Source organism: Anas platyrhynchos, chromosome 3 (assembly GCF_047663525.1).
Source record: "Anas platyrhynchos isolate ZD024472 breed Pekin duck chromosome 3, IASCAAS_PekinDuck_T2T, whole genome shotgun sequence".
Taxonomy (NCBI): Eukaryota; Metazoa; Chordata; class Aves; order Anseriformes; family Anatidae; genus Anas; species Anas platyrhynchos.
In genome coordinates this window covers 77,396,727-77,415,507 of record NC_092589.1, presented here as the reverse complement: position 1 = coordinate 77,415,507, position 18,781 = coordinate 77,396,727, and the positions used below count along the sequence as shown (strand labels likewise).

At 35.1% G+C, this 18,781-nt stretch overlaps 1 protein-coding gene across 3 annotated transcripts in view; it reads right to left on the bottom strand.

Moving 5' to 3' along the window:
• ASCC3 (activating signal cointegrator 1 complex subunit 3) overlaps nucleotides 1–18,781 on the bottom strand; it is a 274,883-nt gene that overhangs the window by 19,992 nt on the left and 236,110 nt on the right. For all 3 annotated transcript variants that reach the window (XM_038176559.1, XM_072036159.1, XM_038176560.2), the window contains exon 37: nucleotides 2,208–2,432. In XM_038176559.1, the coding sequence (XP_038032487.1) occupies nucleotides 2,208–2,432 (225 nt within the window). The remainder of the gene's footprint in view (nucleotides 1–2,207; nucleotides 2,433–18,781) is intronic.

Here is an 18,781-nt window from a genome sequence, read left to right as displayed (position 1 = left end):
AAATGACAGTTTATGTTCAGGTCACAACTAGAAGGTTAGCTATACAACCTTAGCACCTAAAGTACTTTGTATGTAAATAAACAGAACTTCAATGTAACTTGAAAAACAACTCTGTCTCACTGCTGAATTTTACTTTTGGGGGCATGCAAGCGCGTGTTCACACACAAACACAGAACATCACTCACTGAATATGTTTATCAATGGATCACTCTATGGTTCAGTTCCTTTTCTCACAACTAACATCTTTTTTTCCACCTCTGTTGACCCAGAGTTCATCAGCAGGTCAGTGCTAAGGAAAAAGGTAACAACCAGTATTGAAAGTGTAACCCTGTCTATTGCTTAGATTCTGGGAACTTTAACCTCCGTTTGGAAAGCGTGACTAATAAGATGGAACAAATATTCTCCCAAGAGATGTAAACCATGCGCCAACTTCAAAATACAAATGTGCTTGCATGTTTTTCTTTTTCTTTGAAAACAGGAACCTTTTTTTTTTTTTTTTTTTTAAGATGACACTCAAGGCACTGTATAGTCTGCATTTTACTTCTATTGAAAGGAATTGTTAAATGTTTTAGGTTTTCTTCTGAGGGATTATGTTTCTGAAATACATATTATGTCATAAGACAATTAAAAATACATTGCTTAGTACTGCAGGATAAATATTGAGCAAAATAATTATAAAAAAGTAACTTTAATTTACCTTTCCCCCCCCCCAAATTAGCTCCGTAAATGCTAATTTCACAAACATTTAAATTAACTTCAATTAAATAGTATCTATGAAACAAATGTGATTTTTTTATTTATTTTTTTTTACCTAAGTGACATTCTCTGTTAATAATTGTATATTATGAATAATAGCTGTTCATATATTCAAGCTTTCAGCAACATGATTTTACAGATTTGAAATCTTGGGAGTAGAACTGCATTCAAGCACTGCTGCTTGACAAATTTCAGACTGTAGCAATAAAGTTTTATTCTGTCGATTTGCTTCTTACTTTTCTTTTTCTTAATTTTAATTTTGCTTGGTTCAATATTAGTATTATAAACTCATAATTTTTGCTAGCATAAGGTTGAGACCCACCCTAATCACTGGACACCAAATTGTCAGTGGTATTTTTTCTGTCTAGAGCATTGATTAATTATCTCTCAGAGACTACTCTGTAAAACTGTTAGGCTTGACACAATGATGGCAGTTACCACACTGCCAACATCCTCCAAATAAGATCAGAGATTCATTCTTGTAGATGACATATAGATCACTGACAATATTAAAATCTGAGCAAACATAAAACATAGGAGGAAAGAATTACTGTCCCTCTTTCATAGATATGGAACTGAGGAAGACCAAAAAGGACAGTTTGTTGAAGGCTGTCTGATCTTCAAGAACCTGTGAATGAGTCCAGCTCTGCTATAGAGAATACTATTACTTCTCTCTTGCAGAAACAGAGGGTCAATCTGTTCTCTGCATCAGCTGGAGCTCGGCCTTCTTCCTGCTTTTCAGATATTGCAGCACTCTATTGCAAACTTGAATTGCTGTTTTAAAATTCTTTTGAGGCATGCAGCTATGCATGTGATTGCTTGTTACCAGCACTCTCCATGGTCAGTTTAGTTCCTGTGGGTTGAGATTTCTGTACAACTGTAAAAGTCACAAACCTCCAGATTGTCTTTAAAATCTGTGTTTAAAAACATGATCTTTGACTCTGTGATAATTGGGAAATAGAAGACATGTCTTTTCACAAGCCAGAGAAAAACCCAGTATCTTGTCCCAAATTACATTTCAAAACATGTTTTATTTATGCTTGGCTGTGACTAGAATGCTTTTGGGTGCTATAAAAATAAAGGTACCCATGGGAGACAGGTTCTTTGGGGGTCAGCATAAAAATCTGCAAGGAACAAATCTGTGCAGGAATGACTTACAGCATTCCACAATCTGGAGGGAGAAAGCCGTTGCATATGAAAGAAGAGGAGAGCCCAGTGGCAACTGTATGCCTCCAATCAGCACCTTAAGTTGGTACCTTCAGTTTTGTGAAGTGCACATCTTCATGAGCATCTAGTTCCTCTCTAAACATAGTGATAGCACACTGTGTGGCGCCAGTTCTCCACAAGACAATGCAAGAAATCTTTAGATTTTTATGCGTTCAAAATACTGCAACATGCTAACAGTGAATATTAAAACAACAGCACTTAAATATTAAAATTAATTACTATACCTGACATATTCTAATTGCTTGGTCCAGCACTGTCTTTGTATCAGTTGCATAATCTGGACAAGGCAACATGGCATGACTGAAGTGGGCTTGCAGCAGGAGGTGTGTTTTTGTGTGTGAACTGTCAAATGAATGAGGATTGACTTCAATTGGAAGATGTTTTGCCAGTTCACTGTTCATCTGATCTTCATTGTGCCTCACAGGTAGATCTGTGTACTCCTCAGCATTCTTAAAAAAAAAAAAAAAAAGTAAAGAAAAGAAAAGAAAAAAGTATAAAATATACTTAAACACTGTAATTAGCTTCAAAATAAATGTTTTTATTTTCTGAGACATTAAAAGCATATGCGTTTAATTTACTACATCTAGATTTAATTGCTAAAACAGCATTTTAATATTTAGATAGCTTCTCATCAAAATCACATGTTGATGGGAAAACAATAGCTAGTGAAATATTAAAAAATATTAATTCAATTACTGGGTTTTAAAAATTTTTCTACATTGACTTTAACACTACAGAAGAAGAAAATAAAAGCAGTGAAATAAATACACTCATTGGATGAACTCAGTGTTTGAGATGACCTTCTACAGATATCCTACCCCAGCTGGCTCACAAAAACATAATAAAGTTAGCTATAAAGAAGTCAAGAACTCACATTTTCATTTTTCAGGGTTCCTACTTTTCTTTTTGTAATAAAACCACAGTGTTTTTGTAAAAGCTCTGATTTTTATTGTAAAAGAATTTTAAAATGCATTTTCATTAGTTTGAGAGTCAATGTCCAAGCAACAGATGGCCAGTGATCACAGCAAACAGCAAAATGTACTAGGTGCTGAAAACTATCCTCTGTGCTCCAGAATGGACTAATACCATTCATGTAAAAATGAAAACTGCCTAAGAACTTTCTTATTGTTCTGTAAAGGAAGTGCACACAAACAGGTAATTTATGTAGTTATTACCAGCAGCATCCTTGGGGCTGAAAAATCCTCTTGTACATGTATGCATATATATTCTTGATTGGAATGAGAATGATCTTTTTAAAATATAAGATTTGCAAGTAAAGTAAGAGTTTTATAATATGTGATACCTTTTCCATTTGTTATTCAAGAGAATATATTTCTTTCATCACAAAATTTTGGGTAACCTGACGGGCTTCTGAACTATGGGTTTAGCAAAGAGACCATTAAATTAAAGTATTCAAGGTTTTATATTCCTCTTAACTTAAAGATTCAATCTCCAATCAAACTTCCTGCAATTCCATAATAACTAAATATTCACTGAGTACCCAGTGCAGAGTGAGGTAAAGAAAAACTGCAAATTTAGACCACCTAACAGAACTACCTAAATGAATTGCAAAGTACTGTATCCATTCATTAATGCCCTAACAGAGAGAGCTTTTTTTTGTCAGTTTCTAAAAAAAGAAAAGCTACATTGCTGTTTTTCACCCTCCTCCCCCCACAAAACTGACAGCACAAACATTTTCTGTTTTCTTTAACTGCACAAAGAAACTACACCTAAAAGGTGATATAAATAGAAAAGGAAAGATAGATATTAGACAATTTACTATTTGGAAAGGAAACCAGAATGTCATTAATTTATTTCATATCTCAACTGCAGATAGAAGAAGTGAAGACTGTCGAAAGACAACTGCTGCTTAATCCGAGATGTCTCTGCTAGATCTCTTGTGAAAACTGTGGTCATTTATTCTCTGAACCTAAGGTCACAATCTTTTTAAGCCCTATAGAAGGTTGCATGTTTGCTTCACTCTTTTTATTTAACTTGCTTCTTCTTCAAAGATATTTTAAAGAATATTTACCAAGGAGATTTTTTACTTAGTTTTGCTTTGCAGTTTAAAGTAGCAGAAAGAAGAAGGATCAGCCAAGTCACTGCAGACCAATTGGTACTCCTCAAAATGTGTTTTCACTAATTCTTTCCCAGCACATGTTTTATTTACCTCCAAAACACTCCCCTTATTTTAAACAACTTGCCTACTTAATTTCCTGTTTGTGATCACTGACTGTAAGTAAGTGAGGTTCATTTTCTTATCTGCATCATGTAGGTAATTAAAGGAAATTGAGAATGGGTAGTGAAGCTTTTATACAACTGAGAATGAAGCTGAATGGAGGGCACTGAGGTCAGCAGAGTCCATTATATTTTTATGTGAGAGGCCAGTATGTCTACCCTGTCCTTGTTTGCTTAGTGTAGGCTGGACAGACTACTAACTGCAAATCTGTTTCTCTGATTTGCCCAGCTGTCCTTGAATAAAGACATCTTCCATTGCAAAATGTTAAATGACAGTGATTGACAACTCTGTGATGAACTCTGCTCGTAACCCCCTGCTACTGTTTTCAGGTTGCACAAGAAAAGACAGAATAAAGAAACATCCTTTGTAATCACCTCAAATGGGACCTGCTGTTCACTCAATATTTTTTCATTTTAGTTTTCCTTTTCATTATGAATCTCAATCTGTTCTGCAAAGGCTGTAGGCTCAACTGTTCTGCACAATATAGTATAAATATTACTTTAGTACACTGCCTCTGAATACTGTTCTTACTTCCACAGATGAGGAAAGAGATCAGATTACGTATCAATCATTAATCGTCATTCTGAAGTCAAGAAACTTACTACAGACTTTATAGTTAAACCACAAAGAGCTGCTGTGCATTTTTCACTTTCCCTTTTTCTTCCATTAATCGGGACTACTGAAGCCCATGTGCTAATAACATGTTTGCAAGCTCCTGCTTGCAAGCATAACTTGTAGGGGAGTACCGGGAGATAACCAGGAATTTTAGCTATGGGTTCTGCACTCAAGCATTTGGCCCTTGCATCACATCTCTCTCTTTTCTATGGGTCTGTGATGGACCTTCCCAATAATGTCTTCTTTTGGGCATTAGAGACCACTGCATCGTTTTTAAGGTGTCAGAGCTGTCTCAAACCTTCATCCTGTATATGATGCAGGGCCATATGGGGAACAGCGACTTGCTTTGCCAGTGAGAAACATCACATGCACCTGCATAAACTTGATAGTTTCATTTTACAAGGCCAAGGGGCCATTCTGATAATTGAATTCTGCTTCCTGCATAACCTCAGCCGCAGAATCCTTAGATTCCTGGTTAGATCATGCAACACTGTGCTCCAAATATGCACCTTTTCATCACCCTTTATTTGAATTGTTCTAAAAGTAAACAACTAATTTTAAAATAAATGTTCTGCATTTTTTTTGGGTGCTACAGTTTTCAGAAATATTTGATATTTTCATTCCTTTTTCTTGAAGACTGAAGAGTATATTCTCAAATTTCTCTTCCTAATGTTTGAGCTGTCATCATACCTTAGCTTTCCATGACAACTACATTCAGTTCGGAATTGCTCTGTGTCCCATATTCAGCTGATTATCAACACAATTACCAAAAAATTGAAGCAGAATGTTTATTTCCAATCAACTTCCCAAGTGATCCAGACCTTAATGTGCTAGTGAGCTGGTGAGGCTTGTTTCAATGTTCATTTATAAAAATGTTTCTCTCTCTTGGCTTCAGATCTGAGTCTGCAAGGATATGTAATCAAATCACACCCTGATCCTCAGAATATATTCAAGTAACTATGAGGTATTTGAGGAGTCAGACTGAACTTAAATGCAAATAAGGTATCCAGTATGCTAAGTACTATGCTCCACAGTGCCCACAGGGCTAAAACCGTCAGATTTTCTCTCTACTCAAAAAATGTATAAGGTTGGCTGAAATTACTGATTTATAGTAAAAGCTGAACTCTAGACTTACATACCACATGTAAACCTTCTGAAATATTTTATACAGCAAGTAACTACCTCTTCTCACCTGTCTGTAAGATAGAAGAAGGTACTTGTTGAGAATAGACAGAAATGGGATCAAGGTGAGCAACTAAGCTTGAATATTTTAAGTTCAGCTCAGTCATGGGAACAGTAAAACTTATAAAGTTAATGAGTTCTAGACTTTAAAGAGCAGCTGATTAATTTGTAACAATGAGGGTCTAAACCAAACCAAAAATAGTTTCTCACATTCCAGGGCTGAACTAGTAGTCTTTCCTTCAGCGATGCTGTATTGGAAACTACCTTAGAACTGACCATCTGTATGTTCCTTTTCTTTATATTGATACAGTGAAGTCAAGCACACCAGATTATGAACTTTAAAAACCTGCTATGTCTTTTGCTCTCTTTCAAGTTTCTGGTGCAAAGAGACAAGAAGACCAGTGAAAAATATTCTCAGAAAATTTGATAGCAAAATTAACAGTCACTAAGTGAAAGTGTTCAAAATCAGTGCCTGATTACTATTAGAAGTAATAACCAGAACAATAAAAAAAAAAAAAGAGAAAAGGTGAGGACCACTTTTAGTTAATATAGTAAGTGTATCATCTTTTTCTAATATCTGTTCTGCACTTAACACTAAAAACACTTTATACATTAAATTTTAGTTCTCTGCTATCAGAAGTTCAAAGGTAGGCCAACGTGTAATCATTTTTTCAAGTAAAAAAAATGCAAACTGACCACATCCTTAGAAACTATTTTTCCCAAATCTGAAGTTGATTGACAAACAGAATTGGAGAAGTACTTGCTAGAATTACAGCTCTGAAAACTGTTATCTGTGTTAGTGATCCCACTATAAACTACAGTTTTAAGGAGTTCATAGGGTTGCCCACAAACATACGTGTCTTTGTGTCAATTTTATGGAACATAATTCAAACTTCCAAAGTTCAATTTTTTGTTTGTTTGTTTGTTAATTTACTCTTGTATTTAAAAGGCCTAGGACAATATCCCAGTTAGAGACAGTTACAAACATATATTACTAGTTATAGGTTTTACGAACAAACATTATGCACATTTGCAAGGTTCATATGATAGACAAACAGGAAAAAAAAATCTACCAGTTTAGAGTTGCTACATTACACAGTGATATTTAGACTGGAAGGCCTCTCTTAGACAGCAGACAGTTGCACAAAGAAGTACTCTGACGACAAACTTTGCAGAAGTGATATGCCGGATTTGAAGGGCAGTCTGGCCTACTCTTTTAAAAAATGGGGCAGGCTGACTTTTGTTGAGATCTTCAACAATGGCAAACATGATGCAAAAGAAGAAAACAAAAATTGGCAGGCAAGATTAGAGAAAATATATTTACTACATGAAGGCGTAATTCATCACAGAGGCCACTTCTAAACATGTTACTTGCTTTCATACACCATGTAACATCTCTCCCTGTCAGCTTCATGTGTATGTGGCAGTGCAATTGAACAGCGTCTGGCACATCAGAGCCAACTCTGCAGTGTAGCCCCTTCCCACCAGTGTCAGCGGCTGGCAGGGAGGAAAGGCAGACAGCAAAGCCCTGTGCCAGCCCCTGTGCTGCAGGGCAGGCAGGAGTCAGGGTGGCCGCCCCTGGGCAGCAGCTGGCCCTGGATGTGGAGAAGGGGCTCTTTCTTTGGCACTGGTGCCTCCCACTGGGGACTCTGCCTGCCTGAACTCCAGCCTGGGTAATAGCAAAATGCTCTTGCCACTTCTCCAGCACTTCGTTGGAGTACCTTCTGCTCTCTACTTTTGGAAAAAAGACAGGAGGAAAAAAGATACACATAAGATAGAGAGCTATATCCATGGGATAATTGCTTCTCAGTATCTTTTTGAAACAAATACTAACCTTTAATTATTTTACTTATTATTCCATTAGTGGTTAATAAATTCTTACAGATAAGAGATGTGTGTCAAAAAAAAAAAAAAGAAAATAGTATTCAAATTGTAAAGGTAACCCAATTAACTATGTAGCAGCAAAATACTGAGACTGGGATATTCTGGACTCTCTCTAGTTTTAAGACTTGCCAGGGAAGGCACAGGAAATTTCCAGCTAAGCATGAGGAGTTGAAGAGATAAAGTTGTAAAACCCATCAAAATGCAGTTATGTAAAAAAAAATATCTAATATTAAAATAATAATAATTTATAATTAGGTTTCAGGATTTAAAATGGGCACATTTCAGTATTGGGATCTACAAACTTAGTTTATAAGAACATACAGGTTAAAAGTACTTACAATTCTTATAGTTCTCACATTACTGATTGGAGAAATCATATATAATTGTATCCTCAGATTTCTCACTTTAAACAGACAATTGTTTAATGCTTTCTGAAATAGCTTCATCTGACAAACACCACAAATTTTACAATTACAGAGATCATAAAAAGCACAAGCTAGGGCAATGAAACAGTTGAGTGATCACTTAAAAATACCCTGAAGGGTTTAGATTTCACAAGTTTACCTCGTACTTAAAACATCCAAACTACAAACTACTGATGACATTCCTGATGACCAGAGGTCAGGAGTTTGAAAGACCTTTGCCACTGTGCACAGAGCAATAAGAGGTCAGCAATATTAGCTACCAGTAGCACGGAGCGACCTGGCAGCCTGGGGAACTTCTAAAGTATGAAGTTAAATTACAGAGCTCTGCTTCAGTGTTGAGCTGCTAAAAGAAAATGCAAGAGTGCTAATACATGTGTGAGAGAGGACTGTATGAAATAGATAGTAGAGTAATAGTAATATTAATATAGTAAAAACTAATAGATAATAAAATCATTGTAGTCGGTTTACCAAGTACTAAAATATATACTTACAGAATCATTTTGCTTCAGAATTATTTACTATTTAAATTGGGTTCTTTACTATAACATATTAAAACAAGGAATGAATTCATGATTTTCAGGAAGCCTTAACTCTCACAATCCATATTTCATAAGTTTATGATCACAATCATAATTCAGTGCTACTTTTTTGGCAAATCCTAATAAAAAACATTCTTACAATACGTTCATTATTCCCCAAATGTGGATGTACTTTCATAGTATTAAGCCTGTGCACCGTTCATAAAAATGGCTTTAGTTCACTTAGGTTTTTAAGTCACTAAGCCTGCTATGCTTGCACAATTCAAGAAAAAAATAAATGCAAAAAGAAGAGTAAAGGAAGACAAAAATAAGAGCAAACATCTGAAACTGATATGGCATACACATTATTCACCTAGAATAAGCTACTTTGACCATAGCAAATAAATATAAATTGAATGGTACAAATTCCATTTATAAAGTGAATTATAGTGACGTGAGAGAATTATTACATTTTATCACTGGAAATGGTGTATTTGAGATTTTCAGCTCTCCAAGATACCTGACTTTTCCTATTACTTTTCATGAGGATGCTATGAACCTGGACATTCTCAATGCATTATAATCACCACTTTTTTTTTTTATATATATCTCAATACCTAGATTGGACAGTGACTCACAATTTTCTTCCCTTGTAATCTCAAGTCATATTATGGTAAATATTTAAAAACAACTGGTTTTGGTGATATTGAAATTTCTGCAGTAATACAGAAAAGCTTTTCAGTACATGAACTCAGTAATGTGCTAACAGAAAAATAGGAAAATCTCTCTGACTATACATTCAAAAGTGTGATTGTCATGAGAAATCTATTTCAGTTCCATTTGGACGTTTGTCCACATTTTGAAGCTGAGTTTGGCTCAATCGGTTGGCTCAAATGCTGATTGAGATGATGATAGCAATAAAAATTGTAATAGCAAATCTTGGCATGCAACTTTCCCTGGGAAAGCATTCAGTCGTTTTCCATCTTCAGTTTTGATCCTCCATTGGGATCTTCCAGTGCAGAGCCCAGATCCAGGGAAGAAGTTAACAGACCTCTGCATTAAGTTAACGCAACTCCACATGGAGACAGGAATAAGCACTATTAATTCTCAATGTGAAATGAGGCCCGCGCATACAGTATATGTTGATGGCAAGCTGTAAAAGCTCTGCGTGTTGAAAACCGGATTTCAGATCCGCTGACCTGTGGCAGCTCCCCTAGTGGGGAGCCACAAACACACACTGCTGCATTTTTCTACTGGATTAAATTCCGGATCTAGACTACTATGTGACCAGAGACAAAAGGGAATAAAGAGTTCACAAGCATGAATACCTGTCATCATGTGGTGAAATGACTAGTGGTCTCTGTTCAAGAGAGGCTCAAGCCCAGAATAATAGAAAAACAATGTGAACTGGCAGAAATATATGGGAAACTTGGAAGGTGCCTACATGCACAATGTCTTTTTTTGCAAGCCAGTGCTACTGGTCTCACTCTGAGCAGCAAAACTTTTAAATGAAAATAGTTTAATATAGTAAGAAACAAACAAACAAACAAACAAAAAAATACCACCCAACAACCAACAACTGTGAGAGGAAGAGACAGCTGCTACAAGTAAATTTTAATAAGGGTAGTTCCCTGCTGGTAAAAACTGGCACATCTCCACTCGTTTCAGTAGAACTATGTAGATTAACATTGCTTGAAAATCTAACCCAATGTTTTGAAGAACTCATGAGCTACAAGGTAATGCAGAGGTAGAAGAAGATAATTACAACGGTCTAGAAGAAGGGCAATCACTGAGTAAACAAAGAAAATGAGTAAAAGGAAAAATATTTGAAATCTATTAAACATTTAAGACAGTCTGCCATTATTTTGTTGTACTTAACTTGAAAACATTCTACTAATAATGAATGACAGGAGTTTAGACAAACTGAGTAACATGTTAAAAATGGCCTTTAACCACATATGACATTAATGGAACATCCCTTTACCCGAATGGGACATACCATGCATTACCATGGCAGATGTAACTTATTTTGGATGGCCAGTTACAAATTTTCTTGATGATGTTCACTGCACACAGATTTACGAGAACTCTGTAAACTCAGTTTTCTTACATAGACTTACACCGTATCTTTTCTACCTGTAAATGCAAACATGCATCTAAACTACATTGTCAAAGCTGTATTTACAAAAAATATATGGAAAAACAACTGATGATTAGGAGAGTTGCACCTATTTTGCCTCTTGTGTAAAGTTTCGAGAACTTCTTTCAAAAGACAAAGAAAACAGAGATTTTCAGTACCAGATGTCTGGGAAGATCCCATTTGGATTTGAGCTACTTAAATTTGCAATCATGTATTTATACATCTAACAGAGCTTCTGTTTCCCCTAGAATCTGAAAATTAACTAGCTTTGTAGCATCTTCCTTGATCTGCCACCCGTGCCCTGAGGATTAGAGACTCCACCTGAGCTTGTTTTACAAGCATAACAGAAAAAATTAATCTCTGCTGGCAGCGATCCCACTGGGATACTGATGAATAATGATATCCCTCTCTTGCTGCCCTCTCAGTCCACTAGAAAAGCCACTCTAACCCAGCAACGTGGAAACCGCTGAAACCATTCCAGCTGTGGATTAGCAGGCAGTCAAGCATCCATCTGTTCTGTGTGAATCAAGAGAAAGCAAACATGCATTCTTATAGCTGAAGAAGTATTTAAATTAGCATCTTATATGACTGCATATAGTAAATACTAAGACAATCGTATACAGAAGAAAAAAATAATCTATTATCTACACCTGATGCTTATATTTCCTTGCTGCCTTTAGGAAATGATAAAAGTTTGAATTCATCTAATTAGCATACAGAATACTGTGCAATCAATAATTTAATATGTTTAAGATAAAATTGCTTAAAATTGTATGCATCAGTTGTATTTATCAAATATTTTGTAAGTATACATGCACACACACACTAAAGAGTATAAATAAACATGGTAGAATGCCTTCACCTTTACAGAAAAAGATTTAAGAAACCTGTTGTGAGATAGATTTTAGCCATTTTATCACCCTCTAAGGTGAGAGGAATAGCTTTTAGATACTTTCTTTTTCTGAAAACTAGTAATCTGAATAACCTCTGCTGGCTTGTGAAGCTTTTCCACTGGAATACAGAAAGGAAAGGGAGTAGGAAGTTGGTATGTGGGCAATCCAATCAAATTGGTGGCATGTGATTTGGCTCTTATATGGGAAGTATAACAATCTACAATAATTTAAGAAAAGTTGTATTTAAGCATCATCCCAGGTAGAATTACTTGGAAATGTGCATAAAAAGTCTTTACTTTCAAAGTCTTCACTGCTGTTAGGATAATAACTGTACACCACACTGGGAAACAACAATGTGTTTATAATATAATTTTTACTCACACACAAAAGTATTCATATTTTTTGAAAGGAAAGATGCAGAGGTGAAGAAAATCTGCAGCTGTTTGTTCTCTAAAGCAAGTTGACTATGCAATACCAAATTTTCAAATATATATATTAACTTTTTGAAATGCTAACAAAAGTTTTGACATCTTAATAGCAAAAATACCTCTGCAATTTCTTCTAGCATTGTAGGTAGCAAAAGCTACCCAAGTAACGGTGAAATAAAGTGACTGAAATCATACAAGACTGACCAAAATTAAACCTTCTGAAGATAGCCAGGCTGTATCAGAACAAAAAAAAAAAAAAAAAAAAAAGAAAAAAAAAAGAAAGAGACAAAGAAAGAATCTAAATGTAAATAAGGAAAATACAAGTGTCAGATACTTCATTAAGGACTGCTCAGTAATCCTCTTATGTTTTTGTTTTTGTTTTTTTAAAAAAAACAAACTACTATTTTCAAGGCACAATATATACTGGATACCAATCTTGTATGATGTAATTGTTTCAGACAAACCAATCCTTATCCCAAAGATTTCAGTTCCAATGAGAGAACCAGCTACAAATTGACGTTCTCTTCCTTAACAGTTTTACAAGTCAGTGAAGTAACTTCTTTGCTGACAGCGACAAACACTTGTGAGCCTTTAAACAGTAGTCACTGAGGCTGAGCTAGTGTCATTAAGTGCATTGAATTCTGTGAAAACAAATGCATTAGCAATATAATTGTAACTTCTTTAATTTATAGTACAACAGTGTAATTCTGTCAAAAGCAAAGGCAGTAAGTAGAGACCAGTGAAGAAAAATGAACTACATGCTGCAACCTAAATTTGTCTATCTTGCTTAAGTTATAAATTAGGAAGGACAGAGCAGGCTGAACTCGTACTGACTGGCTACAGGCACACTGAGCTTGTCAGACTGCCTTTTGGAGTAGCTGAGACATGAGAACTCTGTCATTTACCAAAGCAGCATTGCCTATTTTAAAGATGTTCAGCTTTACCTCAATGAAGAGCTTTAGAACTTTAGTTTTGTTGCAAAAAACACAAAGACATTTATTCTACAAACATACTGCATATTTGAAAATGGAGCCATATGACATGACTGCTCAAAAAATGTCAGTTTTCAGCTAACTTATATGAATATTTTGCAACATATTGGCTGCATGTACACAACTATGAATAAGTTGAAATTTCACACAATGATGATGGCTACAATTCTAACCATAAGTAATGGACTCCTAGACTCAGTAGAAGACTCCCGTGCTTAAAAAAAATAAATAAAATAAAGATGCACAGTTGAATTGCCTGCAGTTTTAAGCAGTTAGCTAAACCAAGCTTGCTATCACCTGAACTTGCACAGTAGCATATATATACCAATGACAAGTATTGATTTGCCACAGATGGCAACCAATGGCAACACTTACGAGCACAAGACCTGCAGAGGACTACTACCATTACCTAGCAGATAAGCGCAACAATTTCCAGGAACATCAACATAGTAAATAGGAGTGTTTCACTGCTATATTTGCAACTACAGCTCCTGATAAAGAAATTTATTTCTCTATTTTTTTGACAAAAATAGTTACTAAAGCAAATGTTTGAAACAGGGATATAGACCGAGCCTACTGGTTTCCACTACTGTAGCTATATATACTCTTTCACAAGTTTTTCCCTTGGATTCTGTACGTTTTGCTCAGGCAGATTATGACAGGACAAGGGGGAATGGTTTTACATGAAAAGAGAGGAGATGTAGATTATAGGTTAGGAGGAAATTCTTCACTGAGAGGATGGTAAGGTTGCCCAGAGAGGCTGTGGAGGTCCCATCCCTGGAGGTGTTCAAGACCAGTTTGGATGGGGCCTTTGCCAACCTGATCTAGTGGGTGGCATCCCTGCATATGGCAGGGGGGTTGGAACTAGATGATTTTTAAGGTCCCTTCCAAGCTGAGCCATTCTATGATAAGAAATTAAAAATACTATATTATTTCTAAAGTAACAGTTTTTGTCTTGTGGCCTACTTGGTGGGAAATGTATGTCAGAAACCTTTAAGTTCAACTCTAAAATAGGTTTTAATTTGACTGAGTATTGATTCAGTTTTTTGAACTGGCAAGTAATGACAGAAATTGAGTAAGAAGATTAGAGGAGAAAGAAAGGAGATTTGTTAATCAGAAAGTCGTGTACTGGGGATAGGGAAGGAGGTTTTATATTTTCTGTTTTTTATATTTTCTGGTGTTGAACATAATTCTTTCTTATTGATGCCATAAAAATGAAAGACTTATGCCATGTACAGTTAGCTGTCAGTGGTGGGCATTTTTATCCTGATTTACCAACTGATTGTGCTTTTCTGTGAAGGCAGGCAGCATATGATGCTTTCAAACTGAAAATCAAACAATCATTTGAAAAGATAATTATAAAAAGTTGTGGCATCATTCTAGTAAAAAAATGACCATATTCAAGTACTACAATGACTATATTCAAAACTGCTCCATCTACTGGGACAATAAAAAAAAATCAAGACAAATTTAATATGCCTAAGTATTACTTTTACTATTTCTGCTAAGTATGAAATGTTTTGAATACAGTGGATATAGATAATGAAATTTAGATGGCATTAAAAATCACTACAGCATTTTGTTTTACTGTTATGAAAGCAATCACAATTTTCAAATTTAAACTATTTTATTTAACACACCGTGATACCTTCTAGATGTTCCTTGTGGGAACAGGAGCACAAGTGTTTTTAAATATTAAAATACAGAGCATATAAGTAAGTTGTATAAAAATTACATGTATGATCCGGTAAATGGCTATGTTTGGGATGAAATTTATGAAACTGAACAGTCCTAGATAGGGTTTTATTGTGAAGAAGAGATATAATGGCTAGAAATAACTGTTTTCTCTGATTATCAGGATTCACTAAAAGCACGTGCAATGGGTGAAGCTCAGTCCTAGTTGTACCAGTGGTTATAAGAACATAACCACTGTAGCCACAGTGGTTATGCTCTTATTGTTGAAAATGCACAATATATGTGAAATCACATATGTAAATTCTTTAAAAGTCAGAATGTAACAAAATTGCCTTTCATTCGATATAAAGTTTGTGATGAAGTCTTTCTATTCTTGGCAATGAAATGCTGTATTTAAAAAGAATAACACAATGAATATAGCTTTACTGTTCTTTTATGCCTTGAAGAAAATCATAATGGCACCTTTATTTTCTTCTAAATTAAACACATATGTAAACTAGACAATGACCGAATTACGAAGACTGATCTGATTGTTTTTCCAAAAAAACCTTATGGAACAGAAAAACAGTTTTATATAGTATCTTAAAAAAACAAAAACAAAAACAAAAAAACCTCAAAAGCACTGTCTCTGCTGTCGCTTGCAGAGTAAGTATTACACAAAGCAGTTTGTGTTAATTTGCTCTTGGACGGTATTTCTGTAACTGTCATGGCATCTAACTAGGAACCTGTTGTAAAACATGGTTTATCACTGAGTCAAAAACCTTTGTGGCCCCTTCATGGGACACTGAACCAAGAGCTTAAAGACAGAATCCTGTTGAAGAAGTAAAATTGTTTTAGACTGCAAGTGTAAACATTCACAAATATGCACATTTTCCTGATTAGAAAACAATGTTCCAATGTTGATGAACAGAAGATAAAGTTATAGGTTAGGTGAGTTAGAATCTCACAGTACAAATACTTAACAGATAACAAAAGACAGATAAGGTGTTAATAACTTTACTCTTTTGTTATTTATGTATCTGGGACAGAAAGTGCCTATTTCATGAACTTCTTTTTTCCACCTTCCAAATCTGCTATTTCAGCAATCCCAAATTTTATGCTGAGTTTCACAATAGTAACACAAGCCACTGTAACAAAACCATCAAATAAAAATATAGGAAAGAGGTATGTGGATACCTGACTATGAAGCTTATGTTTATAACATGGAAAAGACTTATGCTACACTAAAACACAAATACCATGCTTTTCCATCCCTAAGCAACCAGAAGATCATCAGCCAGTTACATGAAAGATGTAACAGTAGGCACAAGCCAGTTCTTTTTTGCAGGTAGAATGCAAAAATAGAAAAAAGGAGCAACATGCAGACAAAATAAGCTCTGAAGGATGCTATCCTCTTCTCTGCATGGTATGAACAATATGGTATTTGCTCAGTACATAGGAGTACTAGTCAGATAATCAGATAAGTGTAGTAGAAAATCACCAAATTTATGAAGCTAGTGGATCTAGCCAACATAGATCTGATCATAGTCTGATCTATTACCAAGACAGACCTCATTTTCTCAAGATAGAGCAAAACCACATTTGTTTTTAAAAAGACTTTTAATGACTGCTGCTTTAGTACAGAAAATGACAAAAATTACTCCAAAGTATCTCTCATTGTTTTTCATCTAGACCTTTGTTTTAATCTCTAAATTTTCAGAATAAGAGGAGATAGTCTTTAGGTACCCTAGGGAAATCCAGACTAAATTCATAATTCATGAATACTTTCTCTTCAACAATACTTAATTCAGGAAGCACGATAACTCAGCAATGATTAAGCTTATTTAGATCACTACTGCCTGAAGCACAGCTATGAAAGTTTTAAAGAAAACTCTATGGAAAAGCATCAAGGATTTTCTCTGAAAAATTACAGGCCTACCAACACAAGTCAGTTACAAAAGTAACCGTATCTGAACTTTGACTGCTAGCTCTAAGCCCAAAACAGGTTGAACACCTCACACCCAGATTTATTGAGAGAAGGGAAAGCATGTGGCAACTGTAACCCACCTGTTTGTATCAATTATTACTACATTGTTCTAAAATGTCTGTGGGGCTGTTACCATGTGCCATGTTCCTACTCATGCTGTGGACAGATCAACCCCCAAACCATACTGAAAAAAAATAATCATTCGATCTTGCCAAGCACTGGCAGATGACCAAATGAAAAGATAAATCAAAGACAGAGAAAAGAATGGATACTGGAGAAGATTATCAATTGTGTTGACTACTAAATGGAATAAATCCTGCTATCAAGTGACTTTTTTGAGACACTCATCAGCACTGCAAAGAGGACAACTTGAAACTACTTTTCCATATGAGTTGCAAAGATTCAGTCATATTTCAGTTAAATGATCCAGAATTCTGAACACTCTCATTAGCATTGCAGAGTATCAACCTGAAACTCAAAATACCTTAATCACAGTCAGATTTAAAGCTGATAATATGATCACAAATTTCTGAATTCTTGAATGCTATCTTACTTTTTCCTTGATTTTGTTTTAAATGACCTTTTGCTCCTTTTCAATATGCACATTGACAATTCAGCAAAAACTTGTAAATATCACATTCCAAACCTATAACATTAGGATTTTCTTTGTTACGGTTGTACACTTCTGCCTTCCTTATATACATCAGACCAACTGGCAAATGCCTAAAAGTTTACAAGATATGAACAATGCCAACAACAAAAAAAAATAGACCCATATGTCATATCTATAAAAACCTGCTGCGTTTGAAAAAAGTTTCTGGAGAGCTGTTTTTAAATAACATACACAGTCCAAGATTCAAAATTTAAAACTGAGTGATCATCAAAATAACCACAGTTATCATCATGTTTTGCAATGGTAAGAGGCCTTTTCCACTAAAACTACAGCTTTCAGTTCCAGCATCATTAAGAGATTCTTCAAATTACTTTTTAAATATCCTGTTCCCTTAGGATTTTCACTTATACCTAATTAGACTACTTACCCCATGCCATGTAATTCCCTATTGCCAAAACTGCTAAATGCTTCAATGAGAAGGAGGAGGGCACCAGTGGAACAAGGCAGATGTAATGTCATTGGTTAACAATAGAGGTGTGAAGCAACTGCCGTAATTATAAAACTCATTAATTCATAGTGTTTAGAGGAAAAAAAAATACTTGGCAATAACTCTGCTGAAATGGCAATTCTTTTCAACACTACATTAGATTGAAAAAACTTTCAATTTACACCTTTAACAAGAAAGAATTGTAATTCCAGTAGTAATTATGAAAATTAACATCTGCATGAAAGGAAAAATGTCAGCTATAATGGCATCCAGCATTCATACATGCTTTTCATCTTTCAGATTGACGCGTTTGGCACATTTTGACCCACAACTGATTTTACTTTTAGTCTCATTCCTCTTAAGACTGTAAATGGACAACTCATAAGATTATATGTCCAGCAAAAGAACGTAGAAAAAATTAATGAATGTTAAATTTTGCAGTCACTGCCCAATACCTTAGGTTTTGTCTACAATAAAAGTATTTGACATTTTCCTTTGTGATTCACGGATATAAGCTGTTTAGATGGATGAGGAGCACTGGCGTAAGATGGACAGTACTAGGATTTGCTTATATCATTAATTTTCCCCATGGTATTCATTTTCTTAGGTAATGTCATGAAACATCACTCCATATCTGCTAATCCTATTCCCAAGATTCCCTCTACAAATTTGCTTTATTTTTTTTTCTGAAGTTTCTAAGTGGAGAAAAATTTTAAAAGAG